Source organism: Ochotona curzoniae, unplaced genomic scaffold, assembly GCF_017591425.1.
Source record: "Ochotona curzoniae isolate NIBS_2020 unplaced genomic scaffold, NIBS_Ocur_1.0 contig_4501, whole genome shotgun sequence".
Classification (NCBI taxonomy): Eukaryota; Metazoa; Chordata; class Mammalia; order Lagomorpha; family Ochotonidae; genus Ochotona; species Ochotona curzoniae.
In genome coordinates this window covers 7,618,152-7,641,157 of record NW_024466307.1, presented here as the reverse complement: position 1 = coordinate 7,641,157, position 23,006 = coordinate 7,618,152, and the positions used below count along the sequence as shown (strand labels likewise).

The following is a 23,006-nucleotide window of genomic DNA, read 5'->3' as shown; positions in this document are numbered from 1 at the left end:
TGAGTCTAAAAGAAGAGATGAGCTTATCATTGCCAGAGATCAAAACCAAATCCAAAAATTACAGGCTTCCTTTAAAATGTTGTTTCAGACACTGAAGTGTAGTTCAGGGAGCAGACCTTTATCCTGACTCAGTTCGCTCCACACCCACCCCACCAAAGGGAGGCAGTGACTGGTCAAGTTTATTAGGAGTTGCTGACCTCCAAAAGCTTTGTTTTATAGTAGTCACAGCTGAAGGCCCCCTGAGGTCAAATGGTTACTGTTGTCCCCAGACTTCAAGATGGAATGGGATGGAATTAGCCATCACCAACAAACAGCGTATTTCCAGGAGCTCCTGCTATGTCTCCTAGCTGGGCATGGATTCAAGAGTTGAGCTATCACTGACTTTCCCAGGCACGTTAACAGAGAGCTGGATTGGAAGCAGACAAACTGGGACTCCAACTGGAAATTGGAAGGGGGATATGAGTCCAAGTGGTGGCTTATCTTGCCATGTCACAACACCCATCATTACGATTCTCTTTTTGTTTTTCCTTTTTCTTTGGATTCTATTGAATTTCTTTAAGCTTTGAAATTAAGAGTACCAGAAGTAAAAAACTCAAGGGACTGAGTGAGGGACTATCATCTGCACTAATTATGACCAATGAGTATTATTATTAAGTTGTTCCCATTGTCAGGTCTGCTTAACCTGCAAAGAAACTGAGTGACAAGTTTGCAGAATAATTCTATAGAAATTACAGAAGGTTCTGGAACTAATGATTGATGCAAGCCTGCCCATTACTCAAAAATATCACCAACACACAGATACCTAGATGTACCTAGGTTCTGAAAACAAAACCACACAGAAGCTTTAGCAACTTCGGAAAACAATTCGGCAGCTCCTCAAAACGTTAAACATAGGACCATGCCACAGCCATGCAAATCTGCTCCCAGCAAACACCCAAGAGAAAGGAAAATCTTCATTGATACCAAACCTTGTATGTTCATGCCCACAGCAGCATTGTTCATTATGGCCCAGACATGAGAAGAATCCAAATGCCTAGCTGCTGATGAATGGCTGACTGAAGCACGGGACATGCATACGGGGACTGTTACTTGGCAGGAAAAAGGAATTAAGTAGTGACATGTCACATCATAGATGAACCTTGAATGTGATGGTGATGAACCATCTCTCTTTCACTCTCATTTTCTAAATCTTTCAAATAAATGAATAACTGTAAGTAAAGTCAGTTTCCTAATGACCAGTAGTCTAGGACCCTACTATATGAAATATATCGAAGAGTCAAATGTAGAAAGAAAGGAGGTGAATCAGTGGTTGTCTGGACCCCCAGGAATGAAGAATGCATGGGCACAATTGCTGGTGGGTAGGAGGTTTCTTTGGGGGGATGATGGGAATGTTGTACAATCAGTTTGTGGTAATAGTTATAAAATACAAACTTACACTAAAGACCACTGAACTGTTCAGCGTGGACAAATTTTATGGTATGTAAATTACCTCTAAATTAAATTCTTAAAAAGTAGGTAAAATGAGAAAACAGGAGAATTTCCTGCAGGCTGTCACTTCCTGATCTGAACACTTATGTAAATGACTTGTGGGTACTCCTACTTTATGCTTTAAACTCATGGTGTTCATGGTTGATTTCAATGTCCATCCTCTGCTTCTGAGACTTTAGTATTGCGACTAACCTGGAGTAGAAAGCATTTATTTCTTCACCTTTTGTTTCTCCTCTGCCCTTTCTCACTCTCTGGCTACCTTTTTGAAATGGTTTCACTGTTGTTCCATTCAGTTATCCATCCTGCCACTCTTGGTCCGAAAGAGAATGATTTCGATGTCATGGGCCTTCTGTCTTCCACGGCAATGTGTGGATGTGAAAGGCACAGTCTGGAAGCCCTAAAGATCTTGGCCCAGGAACTAAGTAGGATGTGCTGTCTACATTCTCTGTGGACTGCCAGATTGCTTTCAGCCGAAGCCTTGCTTTCCTAACCCTCAAGCACACTCTCCTCTCATTTGCATGCCTTGGGCTCTGACCATTTGGTCCCCACTTCACCACCAAAGAAGTTGAGATATGGTTATGTCCATTTGCCATAGGACCCAGGAAACATTGGGGCTGAAGCTTTGGCCCAGGTCAGCATTTTGTGTTTCTGCTCGTATCTCTAATCCACAGAGATGTTAATTTTCTCTTTAATATTCTTTCATTATTATCAACTGCTTATATAGGGAGTAGGGCAGAAGGGAAAACATGAATGTACAGTGCCCTGCTAGCTGGATATTTTACACATCAATGCAATGGTGTTTTAACAGGAAGATTCAAAGCATGTCAGGTTTTTTTCCTTTTTGTTTTCAATTTGAGTAAGTGGAGCAGAATCAAATGGAAGTGAGTTACAGTAAGTTACAAATAAAATATAAATGATCTGGTCAGAGTTAGAGCTGAACTCACAGTTTTGGGAATCGTGAAAGTCAAAGAAAAAACAGGTAAATCTAATTTCTACTTTTGATGATGTAACAGTTCCTTTTCCATTGGATAGTATCTTTAACTTGGTTATTCATTCATGTAATTGTAACATTATATAGTGTATCGATGGTCATGACTTTATTCACTGCTTCAACAAATAATTATGCTTTTGCTGCCACTGAACTACAAGGCTCTGAGGACAACGGAGATGAACACAAGATGGCCCTTCTTCTGCAGGAATTAATAATGCATTAAGAAATTCAACCGCCACATTAGAAGTCACCGCCCTGGGCTCAGAAAAGGGCTGCAGGGACTGAAGGAAGAAGTGCTGTGCCGGCCACAGGGCAGTGGGAGGAGTGTTTCTTGTTCAGTGTCATTCTAGAAAGAAGTAATGATCAAGGGTGCACTGCAGAAACAGTACAGTGGGAGCTCCTAGAATTTTTACATAAACACTGAAAAGGAAACCCGAGGGACTGGGTTGTCTCTGTCAAGAAAACCATCGCAGCTTGGATTTGGGGGTTATGTTGGACAGCTTTGGGGAGCTGGGGAGACCTTTTTACTTCTTCACTCATCCACATAATCCCATTTACTGTTCACTACTGATGATGAGCACAGGGTAGAGATTTCTATACATGAGTGGAAATCAGGCAGTTTTAGGAACAGATGAAGAGATTCGCACAGTTGGCGTGCGTGATAAATGAGGACTAGCATGGAAAGGAAGACAGCCCCGTTACAGGCTGAAGAGAGGAGATTTGGGGGCAGCGTGAGAGACCCTGGAAGGCTTGGGATGCAGTCTATAGCAGACCCCAGAGACAATGACACGGAGAAGAAAAAGACGAGAAGCAGAGAGATTAAAGACGAAGTTGTCAGACCCAAATCCCAATGAAATAATGACCATTACACTGAATTGCCACGCAAGTAGGGGAGTAAGGAATATTGAAAAGCTACAGCACAGTCAGGCTTCTGGTAATAAAACATTACAACACAAATATGTTGGGACTTCTAGCACCATGGTCAAAATTTGAGGTCTGTCACCATTACTGAAAATAGGAAAACACTGGCATATGATTTTTATATGAATCAAGTCAAGCCTTCACATTTAAGGATAAAAAAAACCACCCTTCCTTCCAAAAAATAAGTATTTAAAAAAATGAATCCCATGTTGAATAAAATCATAGTTTCTGTATTCATTTTATGTTCCATGAAAAACTTAGATTTCTACATTATTATAAATAATTTAATATTTATCATAAGCTTAAATAATATTTTCTCTACACAGTGATTGCATGGTAATGAGAGAGAGGTAAAAAGTCTTGGCTTGATACTACTACCTGATGAACTAGTGCTAAACATAATCATCTCTTTATATTATCATGATATTCTTTCCTGTTTCAGTTCAGAAACTAGAAGGCTCTTCCCATATTAGAGTGATATCCTAGAAGTTACAGTGCATTTTAAATACCTAATGCTATATTAGATACTGGTCAAGGAACTGTACACATTTGGACTCTTCTGAGAGTTCAGGAAAATGTAGATTATAAAAAAAAAATGTGTGGCTTTTGAGAGATGTTGCACCAAAGTAAACCTGTACGAACTTGTTAGGACACATACAAACAGGATCAAGTCTGAACCATGAAAAAAGATAGCATCAGGTAGAAAGAGTCCTCTAAGGAACACAAACTGTGACAAAACTGGAACAACAAGAACAAACATCAAATTTATGGTTTGTCTTGGGTGAAAAAAGAATAGAATAGAATCGCTGATGCCTTGCAAAACCTTACAGGGACAATGTCTTAAAAAAATCAGCACTTTACAAACGGATAATTCATTGTAAGGAGTGATGATGATGATGAAGTTCACCATGGCAGACTGACACATCACTTTGTAAGAACAAAGAAAAACGATTTCACTCATGCACTAACTTAGGAGAACTGATGGTTAATGGCATAAACAATAGTCACACCACAGACATCTAAACTGGTTCAGCTAAAGCCATGCTGGCTGGAAAAATGCAAGTGCAACAAACTTTCTGCTCAATGGATGCCCAAATGGTTCCACCCAGACCAGTTTCAGACAAAAAGCAGGGCTTTCATTGGAAATTTTACACAAGTGGGATTTAGATCCCCAAGCATCTCTTTGAAGAATTGTAATGAGAGATGAGACATGGTTTCCCCCAACTACAGCCTGAAGACAAAGCACAATCAAAGCCATGGCTACCAAGAGATGAAAGTGTTGCCCAAGTGGATTGATCAAGAGCAAAATTCATGGCAACAGATTTTTGGGATGCTCAAGGCATTTTACTTTTCGGAAAGCCAAAGAATGATAATATCTACTTTTTGGGCAATGCTTTAAAGGTTTTAGCAGAAAAGCACCTGAGAAAGTTTTGCCGAAGAGTTTTTCCACTGTAGCAATGCTCATTCCTCTGAGATAAATGCAATCCTGTAAGAGTTTAGAGGCAATCACTTTACAGTCCTGACTTAGCTCCTTCTGACCTAACACATTTTGTTTCAAAAATTCTTTAAAATTCACTCATTTGTTTTCATTGAATAACATATACAAAGACTACATGATATGGTTGAATTTCAAGGATCCTCAATTCTTTCACAAAAGCATGTTTGACTTGATGGAGTTTAAGGAATCAAGTTTAGATTTTAAATTATTATCTTTTAATTACACTTTGTCCTTGTAGTAAGCTGCTTCAATTCTGATAAAAAGATAAAATATAAAGAGTTTATTAATGATTTCCATTTACTAGACTTCATATTTGTAACAGCTTAGATGAGAGCAACCTCTCCTGCACTTGGCCAAGAAAGGTCTACCCCCTGCAGCAGCTCAGGCTCTCCCTCTCAGCCCAGACCCAGCATTTCAGAGTTTTCTGTAGGGAGCTGTGCAGTTGTTGTTTCTAGTTAAGAAAATTCTTAAGAGATGCTCACTGAATAACCCAAAAAGAATCAGATCATAAAAACCCGTGCTAAGTATGATTCAAAGGGAAAAAATGAGCTGCAATGGAAGCCCATTAGGGTTGGAAAGACTTACGCCCTTCAATAACCAGACATGTGTAGCTACTAACAAAGCTGTCCAGCTACAGAAGTTCTAAAACATCTGTCAGCACCATCTGAATGCCACATGCAGCACACAGCACTCACACGTGGGGCGGGAATGTGTTCAATCGTGAAGCAGAGGAACAAATCCACATCACAGGTTTGATGCAGGTTGCTCTTGGCCAGGTCAAAGAAAGCCTGGGAATCAGCTCACCAAAGCTGTGACTCATGGACTTGGAAATTGATTTCTGAAGGGAGAAACTGAAGCTGGCAATAAAAACCTACAGGGCCCTGCAGGAAGACCTCAGGAAGTGCCAAGAAGCAGAAGCTGCATAGCCGTAGTCTGATTTTCAACTTCCCTAGCAGAGAGCTGAGCCTATGGTCACTCTTTGTTTTTTGTTTTTGTTTTTTGTTTTTTGTTTTTTTTTTTTAAAGATTTTCCCATCATGACCAATTCCCCATCTCCCAAGTGCAAATAAATTCCTTTCAAACCTGCAGCATTAGTTCTTCCTCTGAAGACGTCGTCATATGCCTTCCACTGTGGCGTCACCTGGTAGGCATGGATGAACACCACAAACACCACCACCAGGCACATCAAAGGCACGAGAGCTGCGGTGAACAGAGCGGCATAGATGTTGGGGATGAAGCACCTGCAAAACACAACACGAGAGCTCACTCAGGAGACATCAGCACAGACACGTCTCAATTCAGAACGTATCATGGCACCACAGTAGATGAGCCCTTTGGGTCTGGGGACTGGCAAAACCAAACTTTTGGTTTCTCTGAATGGAGGCTTGCAGGATTAAAATCAAGCCCCATGTCTCACCAAGCTCCATGTTCCAGTTCTCGGATTTTGGGAAGCTTAGAAAAATTCAAAACAGGTTCAGGCCAAATAAATACAAGAGATGCATACCATATCCATCTATTGGAGATTCAGTGTATACATGTTGTCATTTGAAAGTCTACCACAGTCATGGGGGTCAATATATCAGGCTTCTGCTGGCATTATATCCCAGTGTGGCATGCTCAAAAATGACTGATACGTTAACTTATTCCTACCTTTCCTTATCTTCAAAATAAGCATTCTAGTAGTATTCATTGAGAAAGTTGGTCATGAAGACTGCAATACTTCACACAGAGCACTCAGTAAATTCTGGGTGCCTCACAGTAGGAGTAACATTGTCTGGAACACACTTTGGGAATCACTGATCAAACCACACCCAGTTTTGTGCTGCAAATTCCCAGTTGAAGACCATGGTCAGAGTGCAAAGACTCCTTTCTGTTCTCCCTAAGCCCAGACAGAGACAGCTACTGTCAAAGCAGTGGGTGGGTCTCTGTGGACCTCTGGTGACCCCTGGGGCTGCTCCTGCATGAGAGCCAGAGTGATGATGGGGAAAGACAGAGAGGGATCTTCCCTCCTGGTTCACTTCCTAAATGGCCACAATGGTTGGGCGACAGGCCAGGCCAAAGCAGGAGCCAGGAATTTCATCTGAGTCTCCCAAGTGGGTAGCAGGGGCTCCAGTACTTGGGCAATCTTCTGCTTTCCAGGAGCATTGGCAGGAACTTGGACTGAAAGCAGGGGAGCCAGGACTTGAATCAGCGTTCCATTAAGGAGACAGGTACTCTACAGAGCAGCTTCATCTTCCACACCACAATGCCCACCCTATTACAACCATGCTTCCAAGGGTCTCTACACAGACAAAGCCCACTCTACGTACAGGTTATAAGACCAGGGTAAGGGACACTCAAATGGTACATGGGAAATTAAAGTGTTTATTTTCACGTAAAAATTTTAAAATCCAGGCACACAAGAATTCTTTAAAAAGTTCATAACACATGCCTATTACAGAAAAGGGAAGCTGAAAATTTTTGTGCCAAAATAAATTTTCATTCAATTTTTTGTGAGCTTTTTGAAATAGTCTTATATCTTAATTAAAAGAAATCATAATAAGGTTATTTCTTTTCAAATATTTCCCTCAATGTCACCATTCAGAAAATTTTCCATCTGTACACCAACACACTGTATACAGCCACTAACATTGGACTTCACATAAAATTGAAAGATAAACAGCCACACAACCTGCTTGAAAGGAATCCTCAAAATTCAAAATACAAGTAATCAAGGAAAACACCCATTCTTGCCGTTTGGGGAAAGCAGTACCTCCAGTTTACATTTGTTACTAAAGGCCTTTCGCAAATATCCTTTCTAATGACCACGGCCTGCTGCATAGATTCCTCGTGTAAACAAGACACATTTCATGAGGTATTTCAAAACATTCTCCATCTGCAGAGGGGTGTCGGAATGATGAAGTCCCTGGCTTCCTGAATTTACTGTGGATGGCACACAGCCTGCGTTATTTCCTCCTGCACCATCATTTGTGGGCAGTCACACCTGCTACTTGTAGGTAAAAGGCACAACATTAAACAGAACAGGCAAACATTCACAGACTAGACATGCAACACAGTTGTGCCCCAAGACAGCAGAAAGGGCAGCCACTCAGTCTCAGTATCCATTCTTTTTCTCTACATTTAAAAAAAAAATTTATTGCGAAGTCAGATATACAGAGAGAAGAGACAGAGAGGAAGATCCTCTGTCTGCTGACCCACTCCACAAGTTACCACAATGGCCATAGCTGCATCAATCCAAAGCCAGAATCCCAGATCCTCCTCCGGGTCTTCCACACAGGTGCAGGGTTCCCAAGGCTTTGGGACATCCTTGACCATTTTCCCAGGCCACAAGCAGGAAGCTGGATGGGAAGTGAGGCTGCTGGGATTAGAACTGGCAACCATATGGGATCCTGGTGCGTGCAAGGTGAGGACTTAAGTCTCTAGGCTACTGTGCCAGGCCCCCTTTTCTCTGCATTTTAGACCACATGAAACAACAGACACTGGTTTCTCACGTTTAGTTTTTCTCCTTCCAGGTCTTTCCCATATACTCTGCCTTAAGTCATGTCCCAACTTCTCAAGTCTACTACCTCCCTGTGATAACAGTACTACATACTTACTGAAATGTTTTTACTTGCAGTGTCTAACTTGATTTTTAAAAATACTGATGTAAATGACATGGATTATTTCAAGTTCTTGATTCCTAAATGGAATCAGCCCAACAAGGAACCGAGGGACCTGGGAGGCCAGGGGAGAGTTCAGCTGCAGGTCAAGCCACAGGAGGACTGGAATAGATGATAGGAACTCCCTGGATGGGAGATTGTGATTTGAGTCCATCTTAATTGTATTTTAAGGAACAAGTTGATCCTGGCAACTTGCAAGACATGAAGAAATCCAGGCAGCTGACATCTGGGTCACATCTGGGCTACACAGGGAATGAAAAGGACATGGGGAATAAAAAAAAAAGTTTCCAAGGCCTTCTTTCTAAGTCTTTCTCAGTAGGACAGCCTTGATGGAGCTTTATGCCAGCTACTTGCAGGGAGCTCTCCCTAGCAGGTCTTTTAATAAAAGTGTCAACATCTCCATGTGGAAACTCATGGGGATGCCCACTCTATCCTATTTATGTCAATTTTATTCCACAAATGTACTGAACGTATGATAGATCCTGTTCGTTGCTGTGGGTACTCTTGTGGCTGAGCAGGCTTAACCACCCCTTGGGAGACCATCTCCCCATCTGACTGCTGATCTGAATCCTCCCTGCCTGCTGACTGGCACTGGGAGGCAGCTGATGATGGCCTAAGTTCCCTGGTCCCAGACTCTTGGCTTTGTGTTGGTGTAACCCTAAGTGTTGTAGGCTTTTGGCAACTGAAGCGGCAAGAATAAGAATTCTCTTTGTTGCTCTGCCTAAATCCTTACAAATGATAAAAACAAAACAAAACAAAACAAAAAAGTTTTCTACTGTAGCTGGCACAGTGGCTCAGCAGGCTAATCCTTCACCTGGAAACACTGGCATGCCTTATGGGTGGTGGTTCATGTCCTGCCTGCTCTACTTCCAACCCAGCTCCCTGCTAGGGACTGAGAAAAGTAACAGAGGATGGCTCAAGTCCTTGGGCCCCTGTACCCACATGAGAAAGCCAGATGGAGACAGGTTCAGCCCTGGACACAGTGGAGCCAAGTGGAGAGTGACCCAGCAAATGGAGAACCTTTTTCTTTGTCTCTCTCTAACTCTGCCTTGCAAGTAAATACATTTTTCTTTTAAAAAATCTGATTATTTTGGTACAAAAATATTCTGAAATCCATGCATAGTGTTTTTTAATTTTTAAAAAAAATTTAATTATACTTTCCATGAACTTTTGCAGTATCCTCTTATTTGTCTACTTATCAAAAGAATTGAAAAACTTGACAGAAAAACATTTAGCTTGTTACTTAAAAAAAAAAAAACAGCAATAAATGTCCAAACAGGTTAGAACAAAGGGGAAATCGGAGTTTGGGTTAACCAACTGCAAGGCAGAATCGTCTATTCCTGCTTCCTTCTGTTGTAAACATACAGTTTTCAGACCAAAGACAATTAACTGACCTCTAAAGCACATTTTCCTTTGCAGTTTTAAGCATGAGTAATATTAGGATTAAATAGTAGGTGAGCTCTAAATGTGAATTGGAAAATTAACATCTGTAAATAAACTAAGAAAAAGTGGGAAAACAAAGCATTTTTCTAAACTCAATTAACTGGATAATTAAAGTTATTCTAGATATTATTGGTATTATGGTAGAAGCAATTGCTTGCTGTGTATTGGGCATGAGACTGTGTCCTTAAACACATTATCGCACATAAACCTAACAATAATTCTATTAGCCTTAATGTATATATGGGACCATTACATTTAAATTAGAAAGGTCAAATTGTAATTAACACACACACACACACACACACACACACACACACACACACACATTTGCTTTTACTGCTACCTCTATAATTCTGCAATTATTTTTAGAGTTTCAGGGAAGAGTTAGTGGTAAGTATGCTAGTGATATCAAGGATCGGACTTAGTGCATTTACTTTGTACTGCCAGGATTTTACACTAGCCGACCTTTATGCAATCTTTACTTGGTTAGCACTTTCACACTTAGAAAACCTACGTAAAAAACAAACACATGTCTTCAAATCTGGGAAAAATGATCCTAAATTTGTATGAAATCACAAGAGAATGTAAAGAGCCAAAACAATCCTAAACAAGGAAAATAAAGCGGAGACCTCACAATGCTAGGCTTTAAGACATATGAAAAGGCAGTTATTAAAATAGCTTGCTACTGGCATAAGAACAGACGTGTTGGCCACTGAAACAGACTAGAAACCCCAGAAATTAATCCACACATATACAACCAACTAATCTTTGAGAATGAGCTAATTTAAGTTTTTTTTTTCAGTTTTGCATAGATATAAAATTGATAAACCTACCAATCTTACAACACAATCATTTGAACCTTTTCTCTCAATGGATGTTAATAAGCCTGAAATGTGTTGATCTGCTAAGATCAGGATGAGATGTTTTCCAGTATTGTGAACCAAGACATGGTTTGATACACACATATGTGTGTGAGTATACACATGGCTTCATGTATGTACATATAGTATTATAAATAAGATATATATATATATATATAGTATTTTTAAAAACTCTTGAGAAAAGATGATCTCTTCAATAAACAGTGCTTGGAAAACTGGATTGCTGACTACAGAAATAAGAAACAAGATCCTGACCTCATGTCCTACACAAAAATAATCTCCCCATTTATCGGGATCTAATAGTAAGACCTTCAAATTGTAAGAAAAAAACCATGGAGAAACACTATAAGGCATTGGCATCGGCAGGGATTTCTTGGATAACAAGTCAGCAGTACAGACAGTAAAGGCAAGAATAGACAAATGGGATTCCACAAAGCTAAGATGCTTCCACAGAGCAAAGGAAACACTCAACAAGGAGACAAGCAGAAGAATGGAAGAAAAATTTGCCAACTATACAGCTGATAATGGATTAATATCTAGAATATATAAGGAGTTTAAAAAAACCCTCAACAACAAAACAAACAATCCAGGTAAGAAATGGGTTAAGGACATGAACAGGCATTTTCAAGGAGTAAATAAATATAAATGGCCAACAGACACAGGGGAAGATGCTGAGAATCAACAACCATCAAGGAAATGTAAAAAACAAAAAACAAAACAAAACAAACAAAAAACCACACTGAGTGTTCACCCCATCCCGTTTAGAATGGCTATCATCCAAAAAAAAAAAAAAAGTGTGGTGAGGATGTTGAGAAAACCTAATTCACTGTTACTGGGAATATAAATTAGGACAACCACTAGCGGAGACAGCAAGGAGGTTCCTCAGAAATCTGAAGATAGATCTATCTGCCACATGACCCGGTCATTCCACTCCTGGGAATTTACACAAAGGAAATGAAATCAACACACAAAAGAGTTATCTGTACCCCATGTTTATAATAGGTTAATTCACAATAGCTAAGATATGGAATCCACATAGATATCCATCCACCAATGGTTAGATAAAAATGATGGTTTATATTCCCAATGGAACACCACTCAGCCATCAGCCATAAAAAGAATGAAATCCTGTCTTTCAAAACAAATTGGATGCAACATATGCTTGGTGAAATCAACTAGTCCCCCCAAAATCATATACATATTGCATGCATTATGGTAACTAATACAGCACAGAAAAACAAAGGTAAGGCATATGAAGAAAATAGGACCAGTGAGTTTTCTACTTACCACCTTATTTAGCAAGCTGAAACTTGTGATTATAAAGATAATTAAAAATATGTCATTGTAAAACGGAAAAAAATATTAAGCAGAGGAGGAGGAAGAAGGAAGGGTAAGAAGCATCATTATTTTCTTAATACTGTGCATGTGAAATACCTGAGATTTGTTTCTTTTTATAAATAGAAAAAATGAAGGCATTGAGAATCCTGTATTTCATGTATACTCAGTTCAACCAAAATCCAGCCCACATGAATTGATTTGTCACATGCCAGGCATGTTGCTGGATGTCACAGGCATAGAAAGGGGCCTAATGCATGTTCCCTCCAGCGCCTGACAAAGACCCTGTATCTGCAATGAATGCACAAGGCTGCCCGACCCACACTTCCACCCAGGCTGGTTTTCCATGCTCCATCAGGACTATCTGGGGAGCTTTCTTAACACTGCAGGCACTCAGCCCTGCTACAAAGATCCTGAACCTGCCTTTTACCAGGACCCTGAGTGATTCGAACATACATTAAAATGTAAGATGCACTTTGCTAGTCAGCACTTGTCTGGGACTAAAGTGCTTTCAAGTAATTAACAAATTAACCACTCTTCTCATTTCTTTGACAGTGAAGCCAAAGTAGTGTGTGAAAATGCAAGTCACCCATGGGTTTCCCAGTGGCCTGAAGAACTGGTAAGAGAGACAAAGAGCCAGAACGAAACGGCTCAAGAGGCACTAATTAGAGATGACTAGAAACTAGAGATCCACTCTGAGCTCTCTGCATGAAGAGCCAGAAGAAGCTCCTGCCTCCTGGCTCCAGATTGGTTCAGCTCCCGCCCTTGTGGCCTTCAATGGATCAGTGGATGGATAATCTTTCTCTCTCTCTCCTTCCTTCTCTCTTTAAATCTGCCTTTCCAATAAAAATAAAGAAATCTTAGAAAAAGAAGAGCAAGAGATTAGCATTAGAGTCCAGAGGCCAAGCCCACCACCCCATCCAGGCACTCCTGCAGAGGATGGGGCCTTTCTGGTAATGTCACAACCATGAAACCAAACAGCTGTCCCAAGAAAACATACTTGAATTTACTGCACAGTAAGCTGCCTAAATTTGTTATGAAGTCAAATATATGTCAGGTACAACACACTTTAACATACCCCATCTTATATGGTTTAAAATTGCTCTTGCTGAATAACACAAAATTGGCCACATTCCTATCACATTGGAAAGATACAATATACCAGCAAATAATTCCAAAGATGAATGATGGACTTGATATTAAAGACAGTCAGTGAAAAAGCCCTGCAAGTTCTTTCTTTTTTCTGCAGGAGACATTCATGCCTGTGCAGCGTGCTTCCTGAACAGCCCAATCCTGGGAACTTTAGTCCCTTGGACAGCGACTGCCAGCTCTGCTCCAGGTGGGTCCCTGTGCATCTAGCCTCTTTGGAATCACGCATCGCACATCAGGCTGACCTGTGGCCTTTTGCACACACTCACGTCTGTTCTCTTCTGAAACAAAACTGTGTACTAGGCAATGTCCTTGTCCTAGACCCTTGGAAGTGCTCTGACCTCTTGCCTTCCCTCTCTGGGCCTCCAATGGACAGCCAGAGAAATTCTTCTGGCTTGTCCAACTGGTAACCATCCTGTAGGGAAGGACAGTACAGTTATGATTTTATGTTATTTAGAAGAACACGCATACAGAGCTAACTATCAGAGGACAAGATAAATGCTCAAAACGTTTAAGTTCAATATATCTCCTTTTTGCAATCCTCCCACCCTCTGACTTCACTGGCCCATCTGTGCACCTGCACAGCTGATCACGAGCAGGCAGGGAGAGCTTCCAGTGAGGCTAAGGTCGCCTTGCAAGACCGTTCTCAATCTCAACTCAGTGTGAGTGACACAAGCTTTCTTCTTTGTGCTTCACATCCGGGATTCCAAGAAACTTAAAACCATTTAGTCATCACTTCGAAGAAATTCGGGACCACCTGGCATGTTAGTATAAACATGATTTCCTTTCCCTAATGGAAAATGTGTAGGCTTTGAATGGTTCCTTTCAAAATGTTCTCACAATATGCCCATGTTTGCTTTATTTACAGACCACGAAAACAACATTAAGGAAGTGCGGGCTATGTTTACAGTCATGTCGCCATTGGCCACTCTCCTAATGACATCGTTGATGTTCAGCAGAAAAAAAATCCTTCTTGTAATAGTGAGAATTGCTTAAAGAGGCAAAAAGTTGTTTTGTAGAAGGAAAATTCAAAATTCAGCTTTTCATGATCCCATTCCACAGGACAGAAGCCATGCTACATTGTGCTAGAAATGCAGTGTATGGATTCCTCTGACTTCATAAGAACATTGCAAATGCTTCAAGAAGAATCTTCTAGAGCAGTCTTTGTAGGGCAGACCCTGAGTCACACCACGCATTGAACCACCTCGTCATGCGAAAATCCACAGCACATCGCAGTAACTCATGCTCTTAACTGATGGCATGAAACCACGAACAAGTTGTTCACCAAAGTTAGTCATACTTTGTTTAAAATTCCCTACACACTTCCTTGCAGGATTAGTAATTTTTTAACTATAAAATTCTGGAAATAGCAGGGTAACTGAACTTAGACAAAGTTATCTGTCTGTCATCTGAAGGTTATTATCTTCTAGATAATATCATTGTGTATCAGCTATAATTCTCAGCTCTCTGGTGCAGCCTGTTTAAGTCTTCACATCCCAAATTTTTCCTGAAGCAAATATTTAAGGATGTTAGTCTTCACTGAGAAATGAATTACCACATCAAAAATGTTTTCTTGTTCTAAGATCATTGAAAACAGCCTTCATGTCTTACACTCCAATTAGGGGCTTACAGGAATTGGTCTCTGAAGTTACTGTTACTTTGAATTTACTTATCGTTTCCAGGAGCCCTGCAACACTGCAATTAGCTGGCAACTTGAGTGTAAAGGGACAATTCCTCTCCTGAGGGACCTCAGAAAGGGAACAATATAGCGTGACAGTAAGCAGACATTATATAATTTATGTTTACATTACATAATGTATAATTATATAATTTGCTACCTATATGGGAGGTATCTACAGGCTAAATCACCTGGGGAAAACTTGAAATAGATGATCCAGATTAATTTCAGAAAGGCAAAGTAAAACTAGAAGTAATTCTATCCTTTTCTGGGGAATTCTTGATACTGAAGTGGAAGTGATAATTTCATTGTCCTTGATTCTTGGAAATCTTAAGCTGTGGATCACATAATAGCAGAGACAACATTTTTGAAGCCCACAGTTGGACAGTTCTTAAGCCGGCACCGCACAGAGCACCACACCCAGTGATTTTCTTCATCATACATGTAAAGAAGTTGCTCAGAAAGAAATGATTTTGTTGTTGAGACTGTGATGTGGGGGGACAGTGTGGGCAGAAAGAAGCCTTTGATAGGTGAAGATAGCTCTTCCAGACACACACACCCCATCGTTAAGAATAAAGGGCCCTGCGTGATGGCTCAGGGACTCAATCTTCACCTTGCAACTGTTGGTATCCCATATGGGCACCGGTTCTAATCCTGGTGGCCTCACTTCCCATTTGGCTCCTTGCTTGTGGCCTGGGAAAGCAGTCGAGGACGGCCCAAAGCCTCAGGACCCTGCACCCATGTGGAAGACCTGGAAGAAGCCCCTGGTTCTTGATCAGTTCAGTTCAGCTCAGCACTGACCATATGGGCATTTGGAGAATGACCCAGCAAACAGAAAATCTTTGTTTTTCCTCCCCTTTGTAAATCTGCCATTCAAATATATATAATATATAAAAGAATGAAGATTCAGTGTCCAGATTAAGCAAATAATCTGGTGCCAGGTCCACTCTTATTACTCTGGGAGTTGAGTCAGTCTCCCATAAAGCAGCGGTGGTGCTGGTGCTGGGTCACAGCAACATCTTCTTAGAGTATAGCAAGAGCCTTAGGGGGCAGTGCAGGTCACGGTCTCAGATGAGAACCTTTCAGAAGATTCATTATGATGACTATTACCAGGGATGATTCCTCTAATGTAAGTACAGGACTCAATCTACATTCGGAACAAGGAAGACATCCAAGAGGAGAGAAGCGGCCATAGAAGAGGTGGGTCAAGCCACACTCCCCATCTTTATGTTAGAAGATGCAGCTTTTCCTTGGAATCCTAGAAGAGGGGATAGTGGAGGTCATCCGTTGCCCCTCTAGCCTGCTGAACCAAGAAAGGACACAGCATGCATGCGTGCTGCACGGCCCCTGGCTGTCTGTCAGGGCTCTCTGGGGACTTCGGAATGAAGTCAGACTCCACAGAAGAGCAGTGGACAATGTTTTCAGGGACTGAGATTCTGGAAATCCCTTCTTCAGGAATTGTCTCCAGTGTTTTCTTCCACTTAGCTAGCTGACTTTCGAATAAATCACAGAATAAAAACATTACATGCACACATTTCTAAGTAAAACGATCACTAGTTATGTTCCAGGCAGCTTAGCTCGCACTTATTTCTCCTGCGAAACAGTTTTTAATCACACTGTAGAGTAAAAACAACACAAAACATAAAAGTCCTTGTGAAAGAATAGCTTTCATTCAGCGAGCCATACAGCCATGGCCTAAGGCAAGGGCATTGAACGGAAACTCAAGTTTGATCCATCACGAGCCTCACTCCCACCGATGCCCTTTCCCCGTCCAAAAAATCTTGGCTTTAGTTGGACAGCATTTTATCATAAGGAACTTATTTTTGTCAGCAGGATGTTCCTGTTATTTTCAAGTCTTGTTGTTTCAACAACAGGATTTCAGTGCCATGAAATGGAATGGGGACAGCAGTCCTGTTCGTTTCTGAGCACACTCATCAATGTGTCCAGCACCCTGCTTTAAGGCTGTCCCCCTCCCCGAATCCTCAGCATCCTTCCTGATTATAAAACAGTCACAATCCAATCTCTGTACACATTCTTGGCTGAAGTTCCTTTCAGTTGTCATCAAAACCCGCCACTGCAGGGAAGGGCCTGCTTCTGTCTTCAAACACTTCCTTGTTTTTCCTTTCTCTCTCTCTCCTTCTTAGAAGCCTACGCAATCTAAATGTCTTTTAAAACTTGCTGACAATTCAGGAGTGTGCCATGCAGGGTCCTTGTTGGGGTGTGATGAGCCAAATTGCTGCCTGCAACATCAGCATCCGGCACCACAGAACATCCATTCAAATCCCAACTGCCTGACTTCTGATCCAGCTCCCTGCCGACGTGCCTGGGAAGGCTGCCTAGGCCCCTGCAAGCCAATCCATGGATGAAGTTCTGAACCCTGGGCTTCAGCCTAGCCTAGCCCTGACTATTGCAGAGTGGAGGTGAGGTCGATCTCTCGCTCTCCCTCCACTTTTCAAAATAACATGAAAAAAATAAATGTTAAAGTAGACATGTTTAAACCACCTTCTGTTCTACCAGAGTCCTCTAAAAATCATGTAAATTCTATACTGAAAATCACAGAAAGACAAGCTGGTGAACAAACAGCTTTTGCTCTGTGGGGTTCCGGGGGCACGCACTAGAAGGTCACAGCCTCCCCTCCCAGGGACAAAGCTATTTTTTATTTTCAGTGCAATGTCACCATACTTAGAATTCTCAAGATTCGTTATCATTTTTTTGCAAATAAGGCAGCTTTGTTAAATGTTCTACCATGACCCTGAGAGTCTGTGCTCTCGTCAAACTCCACGAAGTTCTAGCATCAGAGGGTAGGCCTTTGGGGGTATCAGGTCAAGCGGGGAATACAGCCATGCAGACCTCTAGCCCCCAGAAAGATGCTGACTCCTTGCAATTGCGGGTGCAGTGGCAAGACAGCAGTCACAGCACAGGACCTCACTAGACGCCTCAACACTTGTGCCTGAAGCTTGAACTTGTGATCCCTAGGCTCCAACGTCATTTCTGTGGTACTTCATGACTGCAGCCCACACTAAGGCAGGCTCCCAGCCTGTCCCTTCAGGGTCCAGGCAGCCATCTGGAGCCTCCTGGTGATTGTTAGCCTTCCTTCTCCTCTGTGGCAGAGAAACACCATGTCCTTCCAAAGCTTTAACTGCTTTTCCTACACAGAGTGGACATGGGCTAAGAGTGTCCCACAAAAGCATCCGTACCTACAGCTGGGCCCCCTCTGTGTTGATGAATCTCCGAGAGGCAGAACCCAGGAGGAGGTTATGAGCTCTCTGGGCAGGTGGAGTACTGCCCTTAGGAGGGATGGAGGGAGTTCCTGTGTGACCTTGACCAGTTCTCAATGAGTTATGAAGAAGCCAAACTAGAACCTCTTCCCGTTCTGTGACTTTGTCTTACCATCTAAGCTCTGCCACTCCTGGCATGAAGCCACCACCCTGCAACACAGCCAAGGCAGCCCTCCCCAGAGCAGGGCAGATGGTAGTGCCATGCCCTAGAGCCTCCTCAAGTGCAGCAAAAGCAAAACTCTTTATGTAGTCTCAGACTTGGAGATTTTTCTACAGCACTGGAAAATGGACCAATGCATACACCCACGATATTAAATCAAAAGTGAGAGAAATGGTACCAAGAAAAAATAAAATTGTACAGGGAACAGTAATGACCATATTAGCATTTGACAAATATCAAGATCCTGATATTTTTAAAAGCTGTAGTTCTATCTTCGTCACACATGAACACAAACACTTTTTTTTTCTTTAATATGAGAGTGGCATGGCTACTGTATCATATAATGGGCTATGTTCTTAATCTGACATTAATAGAAAATTCAGTACTCACTTTCCCACAACTGCTACTCATTCATTTAGGTCACATTTATTAGCCAATAGACATATGCATGCATTTTGTTACACTCTGCATGTGAAGTCGAAAATGAGACACACCTCCTGACCTGGGGAACATCGGTGTCTTAGTGTATTGTGCTACAGCGTGACAGCAAAGACACCTGTGGTGTGGTGGGTGTGCAAAGGAAGGAGTGACTGCGTGCAGAGAACTTGGCTGGTGAAGTCACAGTTGCCCAGAACACAGAGAGATTAGAATCGAGAAGGGAAATTCGTTACGGTAAGAACTTGACGTGGAGATGAATTGGACAGTCTTGGGAAAACCACGGTCCCTTTCCTGGACGATGGGAAAGAAAGGGCAATGCTAACCCATTTTTCAACTTCGTTTCCTGTTGGTTCAGGAATCATCTGTGCTTTAAAAAAAGGGAAGCGGGGCCTGAGATTTTTCAGGGAGATAACGTAATTGTGATTAATACTTGTTCCTCAGGGACTGTCAGACTTTCAAGGTCAGGCGTGTGTGTGTGTGTGTGTGTGTGTGTGTGTGTGTGAGTGAGTGTGTGTGTACAGACAGCAAAGTACAAAATTAGTGAATGCACAGAATGAAAACAAGTAAGCTCAATTGGTCCAATGAAATGAGAACTATGTTGTTTACTAATTTTGGAAGAGGACGGATATTAAAAAAAACACACATATTAAAACCATTCCAATAGAGTCTTATGAAGGATGATTCTTGATGAAAGCCCAAGGAAGCAACCATACAGGGCATTTCAGAAGAACCCCCAGGCAACCTAGGAACCACATCAATTAAAGAGACAACATCCCTCCCCAGGACCCCTCCTCTCAGTGAGCAGGGGAAGGTGTGAGCTAGGAGTTCACAGCTGAGTACAGGGCCTTTAGAAGCAGCTGCAGAGGTAAAAATCATCTGCTACATCTAAGGAAACACCTCTGCTTTGCTATGTCAGCCTGTAATGAATCAAAACTCAACAATCTAAGGACTCCATGATGCTGAATCAAAGTGGCCAACCGAAGAAGCAACAATCATAGGCATCTAGGCGCCTGCACTGCTGTTTTCCTGGAGCTCTTCCATCTAAAGCTGTCCTTCCTGCAAAATTTCTTCGACACTGCAGGTGGAGTCAGACACAGACTTCTCAGACAGTAGAGCCCTAAATGCTCTAAAACTAGATTCTCCCAGCAGCCCTGCAGCCACAGGCACTTGATAACATGTGAAGAGGTAGCACTGACAGTAACAAAACTCCAGCCTACCAACAAAACAGCACAAACATAACATACAAAGCCATTTTATAATGCTCGATCTTAAAATGCATGTTTTCAAGGAGAGATTCAAGAAAATACAGATGTTATCAGACAAATACACAAGCCAAAACTGGACTATTATTCTTTGTAACTACCTGTCTTTGAGCCTTACAAAAGGCATTGCAGAGCCACTCGTGTTCATATTTGTATTTGTTTAGAGTTCCAAGTGGAACACTGCCTCTGGCTTTCCTAAACAATTTTAAGAAAGAAACCATGAGTTCATTTTATGGACTGGGTGTAATTGTTAAATAAACAATGCAAAGGTGATGGTCAAATCATTAGTTGTCCTGAACTTGTGCACTGGCATGGAACATGATCAGAATATTCCTCCACTTTTTGCATGAAAGAAGTTTTTCAGAATAAGGCCAGCTGCTAATGCAATCACAATGAAGTTCTTAATACTATAAAAGACTCCTTATTATGAGTCCAAGGATGCTGATAACAACACTCAGGACTTATAAATATTCAAAATGCGAATGCAATCAGCATCCCTCCATTGATGGGGTGATACTCACGCACTGCAAAGTCAAGTTTGGCAGGTCTGGGGACCACAATGGTACACTCAAGGCGTTCTGGTTTCTATATTTCAGGGTAGGTGCTGGGTGAGGTACTATGCATGCAATATTCAATTAAACTGACAAGAAAAATTCATAAAGCAAGCAGTATCATTTGCATTCTTTTATTGAATGAAAATTTATTAAGCACCTATTTCAGACAAGAGACTGTTCAAGGCTCCATGGTTGCCTCAGTGAGCGGTCATAGTAACAGGAAGTTTTGCCAGATCCAGAGTCTGGCCTAGTGGTTTAGCATTTGTGTCCCACATCAGAGTGCATGGGTAGGATGCCTGCCGCGGGCTTATGACAAAGCCTGGAGACAGCAGTGATGGTCCAAGTCCCCGGGACTGTGCCACCTAGTTGGGAGACGTGGATTACTCTTCTAGCTCTGCCTAACCTCGTGTTAGCCACTGTGGGCATCTGGGGAGCGAGCCAGCAGTTGGGAACCCTGTCCAACTATCTGACATACTGTGTGTGTGTGTGTGTGTGTGTGTGTGTGTGTGTGTGTGTGTGTGTGTGTGTGTGTGTGTGTGTGTGTGTGTGTGTGTGTTCCTGTTTAAAGGAGGAAAAGCAGTAGCAGCAGGGCTGAATTCCTCACCATCTCAGAACTTACATTCTAGTGAATATTATTCTCCCTTCATTTTTAAAATCAAACCTCCCTTTAGCTAAGGCATTAGAAAGATTTTAACCACACAAATTTTTGTGTTAGGCCTCAGCTGGAAGCCAGTAGAGATCTTCTAGACAGAAAAGAAGAAAAAACACACAATACAGTAAACACACATCACAGCACCACCAAAATGGAAAGAGGATGACATCATGACGCAGTGCCGAGAACTGCGGATTTTGTCCAAGGGGGTCAAAGATCTCAAATTTTCTATGACAGAACACAGATGTTTCTCTTCAAACAATAGGAAAAGATACAAGATTCTGGTGTCCTTCTTTACAGGGGCTGACCCAATTCTGATACAGCAGGGTATCACCCAAGAACTCATGCACAGGGGACAAAATGCAATGTCTTTGTTTCCGAGACACAGGGACTCCTTTTCACTAGCTGGGCCTTGGTGTCATGGTTCATTGTTTTTCTCATTCGTTAGCAGCAGGCTTGAAGGACATCTGGAATTCTCCCTGGCAGGCCAGCACATGACTCACTGTGGAGAAGCAGTTGGCTGGATAACTGACTCCGGAGCTTGACGAGGTGTTTCTGAACTGCACACACTGTACTATCATTCTCATTTTCACCCAGTTTTTCTTTTCTACCTAAACTAGGGTTCCTGCAAAATAATCAAGAGATATCAAACTTTTATTTGAACCTGGTATTTTGTTTCTATTAGTGTGTTTTTAATTTGATTATAGTCAGCCCTTAAATCCCAATAATTTCCTAATAACAAATTACCTGCAGGCATGATTGCCCAGTGGCTAAATCCTCACCTTGCAACTTCTGGGAACCCATATGAATGCTTGTTTGTGTCCCAACTGCTCCACTTACCAACAAGCTCCATGGTTGTAGTCTGGTAAAGCAGTAGAAGATGACCAAAGCCTTGGGGACATGCACTTATATGGAAGACCTGAACAGCATCCTGATTCCTGGTTTCAAATTGGCTTGGCTCTAGCTGTTGCTGCCATTTGGGGAGTGAACCAGCAGATAGAAGATCTTTTTTTATCTCTCCTTTTGTAAGACTACCTTTCCAATAAAAATAAATCTTTAAAAGAAAAATTACGCAGCAATTACACTGAATATTTGTCTTCATTCTGAACTAATACAAAGGGTGACAAGTGGGTTCAGCACAATGGCTTAGTGGCTAAAGCCTTGCCTTGCACATACTGAGATCCCAGATGGCACTGGCTTGTGTTCCAGCTGCTCCACTTCCCATCTAGCTCCTCGCTTGTAGCCTGGGAAAGAGGATGCCGCAAAGCCTCTGGACCCTGCATGGGCACGGGAAACTCAGAAGCTCCTGGTGTTGGATCGGCTGAGCTCTGGCTGCTGTGGCTACTTGGTGAGCGAACCAGCAGTTGGAAGTTCTGTCTCTGCTTCTCTGTGTAAATCTGCCTTTCCAATAAAAATAAATAAATCTTACAAAAGCTTTTTTTGACAAGCATCCATGTGTTCATTCAGTATGAAATGCTTAAAATATTACTTAAATGAATTTTTAAAAATTTAAATATTCATTTCAAAGGCAGAGTGATAATAGAAGAAGGTCGCGAAGGGGCAGAAAGAGAGAGAGTATTCCAACCTATGATTCAGTCCTCTGAATAGCTGCAGCAATCA

General features: G+C 41.8%; 1 protein-coding gene across 1 annotated transcript in view; it reads right to left on the bottom strand.

The window, feature by feature from the left end:
* ADGRV1 (adhesion G protein-coupled receptor V1) overlaps nt 1-23,006 on the bottom strand; it is a 366,107-nt gene that overhangs the window by 67,298 nt on the left and 275,803 nt on the right. The window contains exon 86 of the mRNA XM_040985862.1: nt 5,981-6,138. Within this exon, the coding sequence (XP_040841796.1) occupies nt 5,981-6,138 (158 nt within the window). The remainder of the gene's footprint in view (nt 1-5,980; nt 6,139-23,006) is intronic.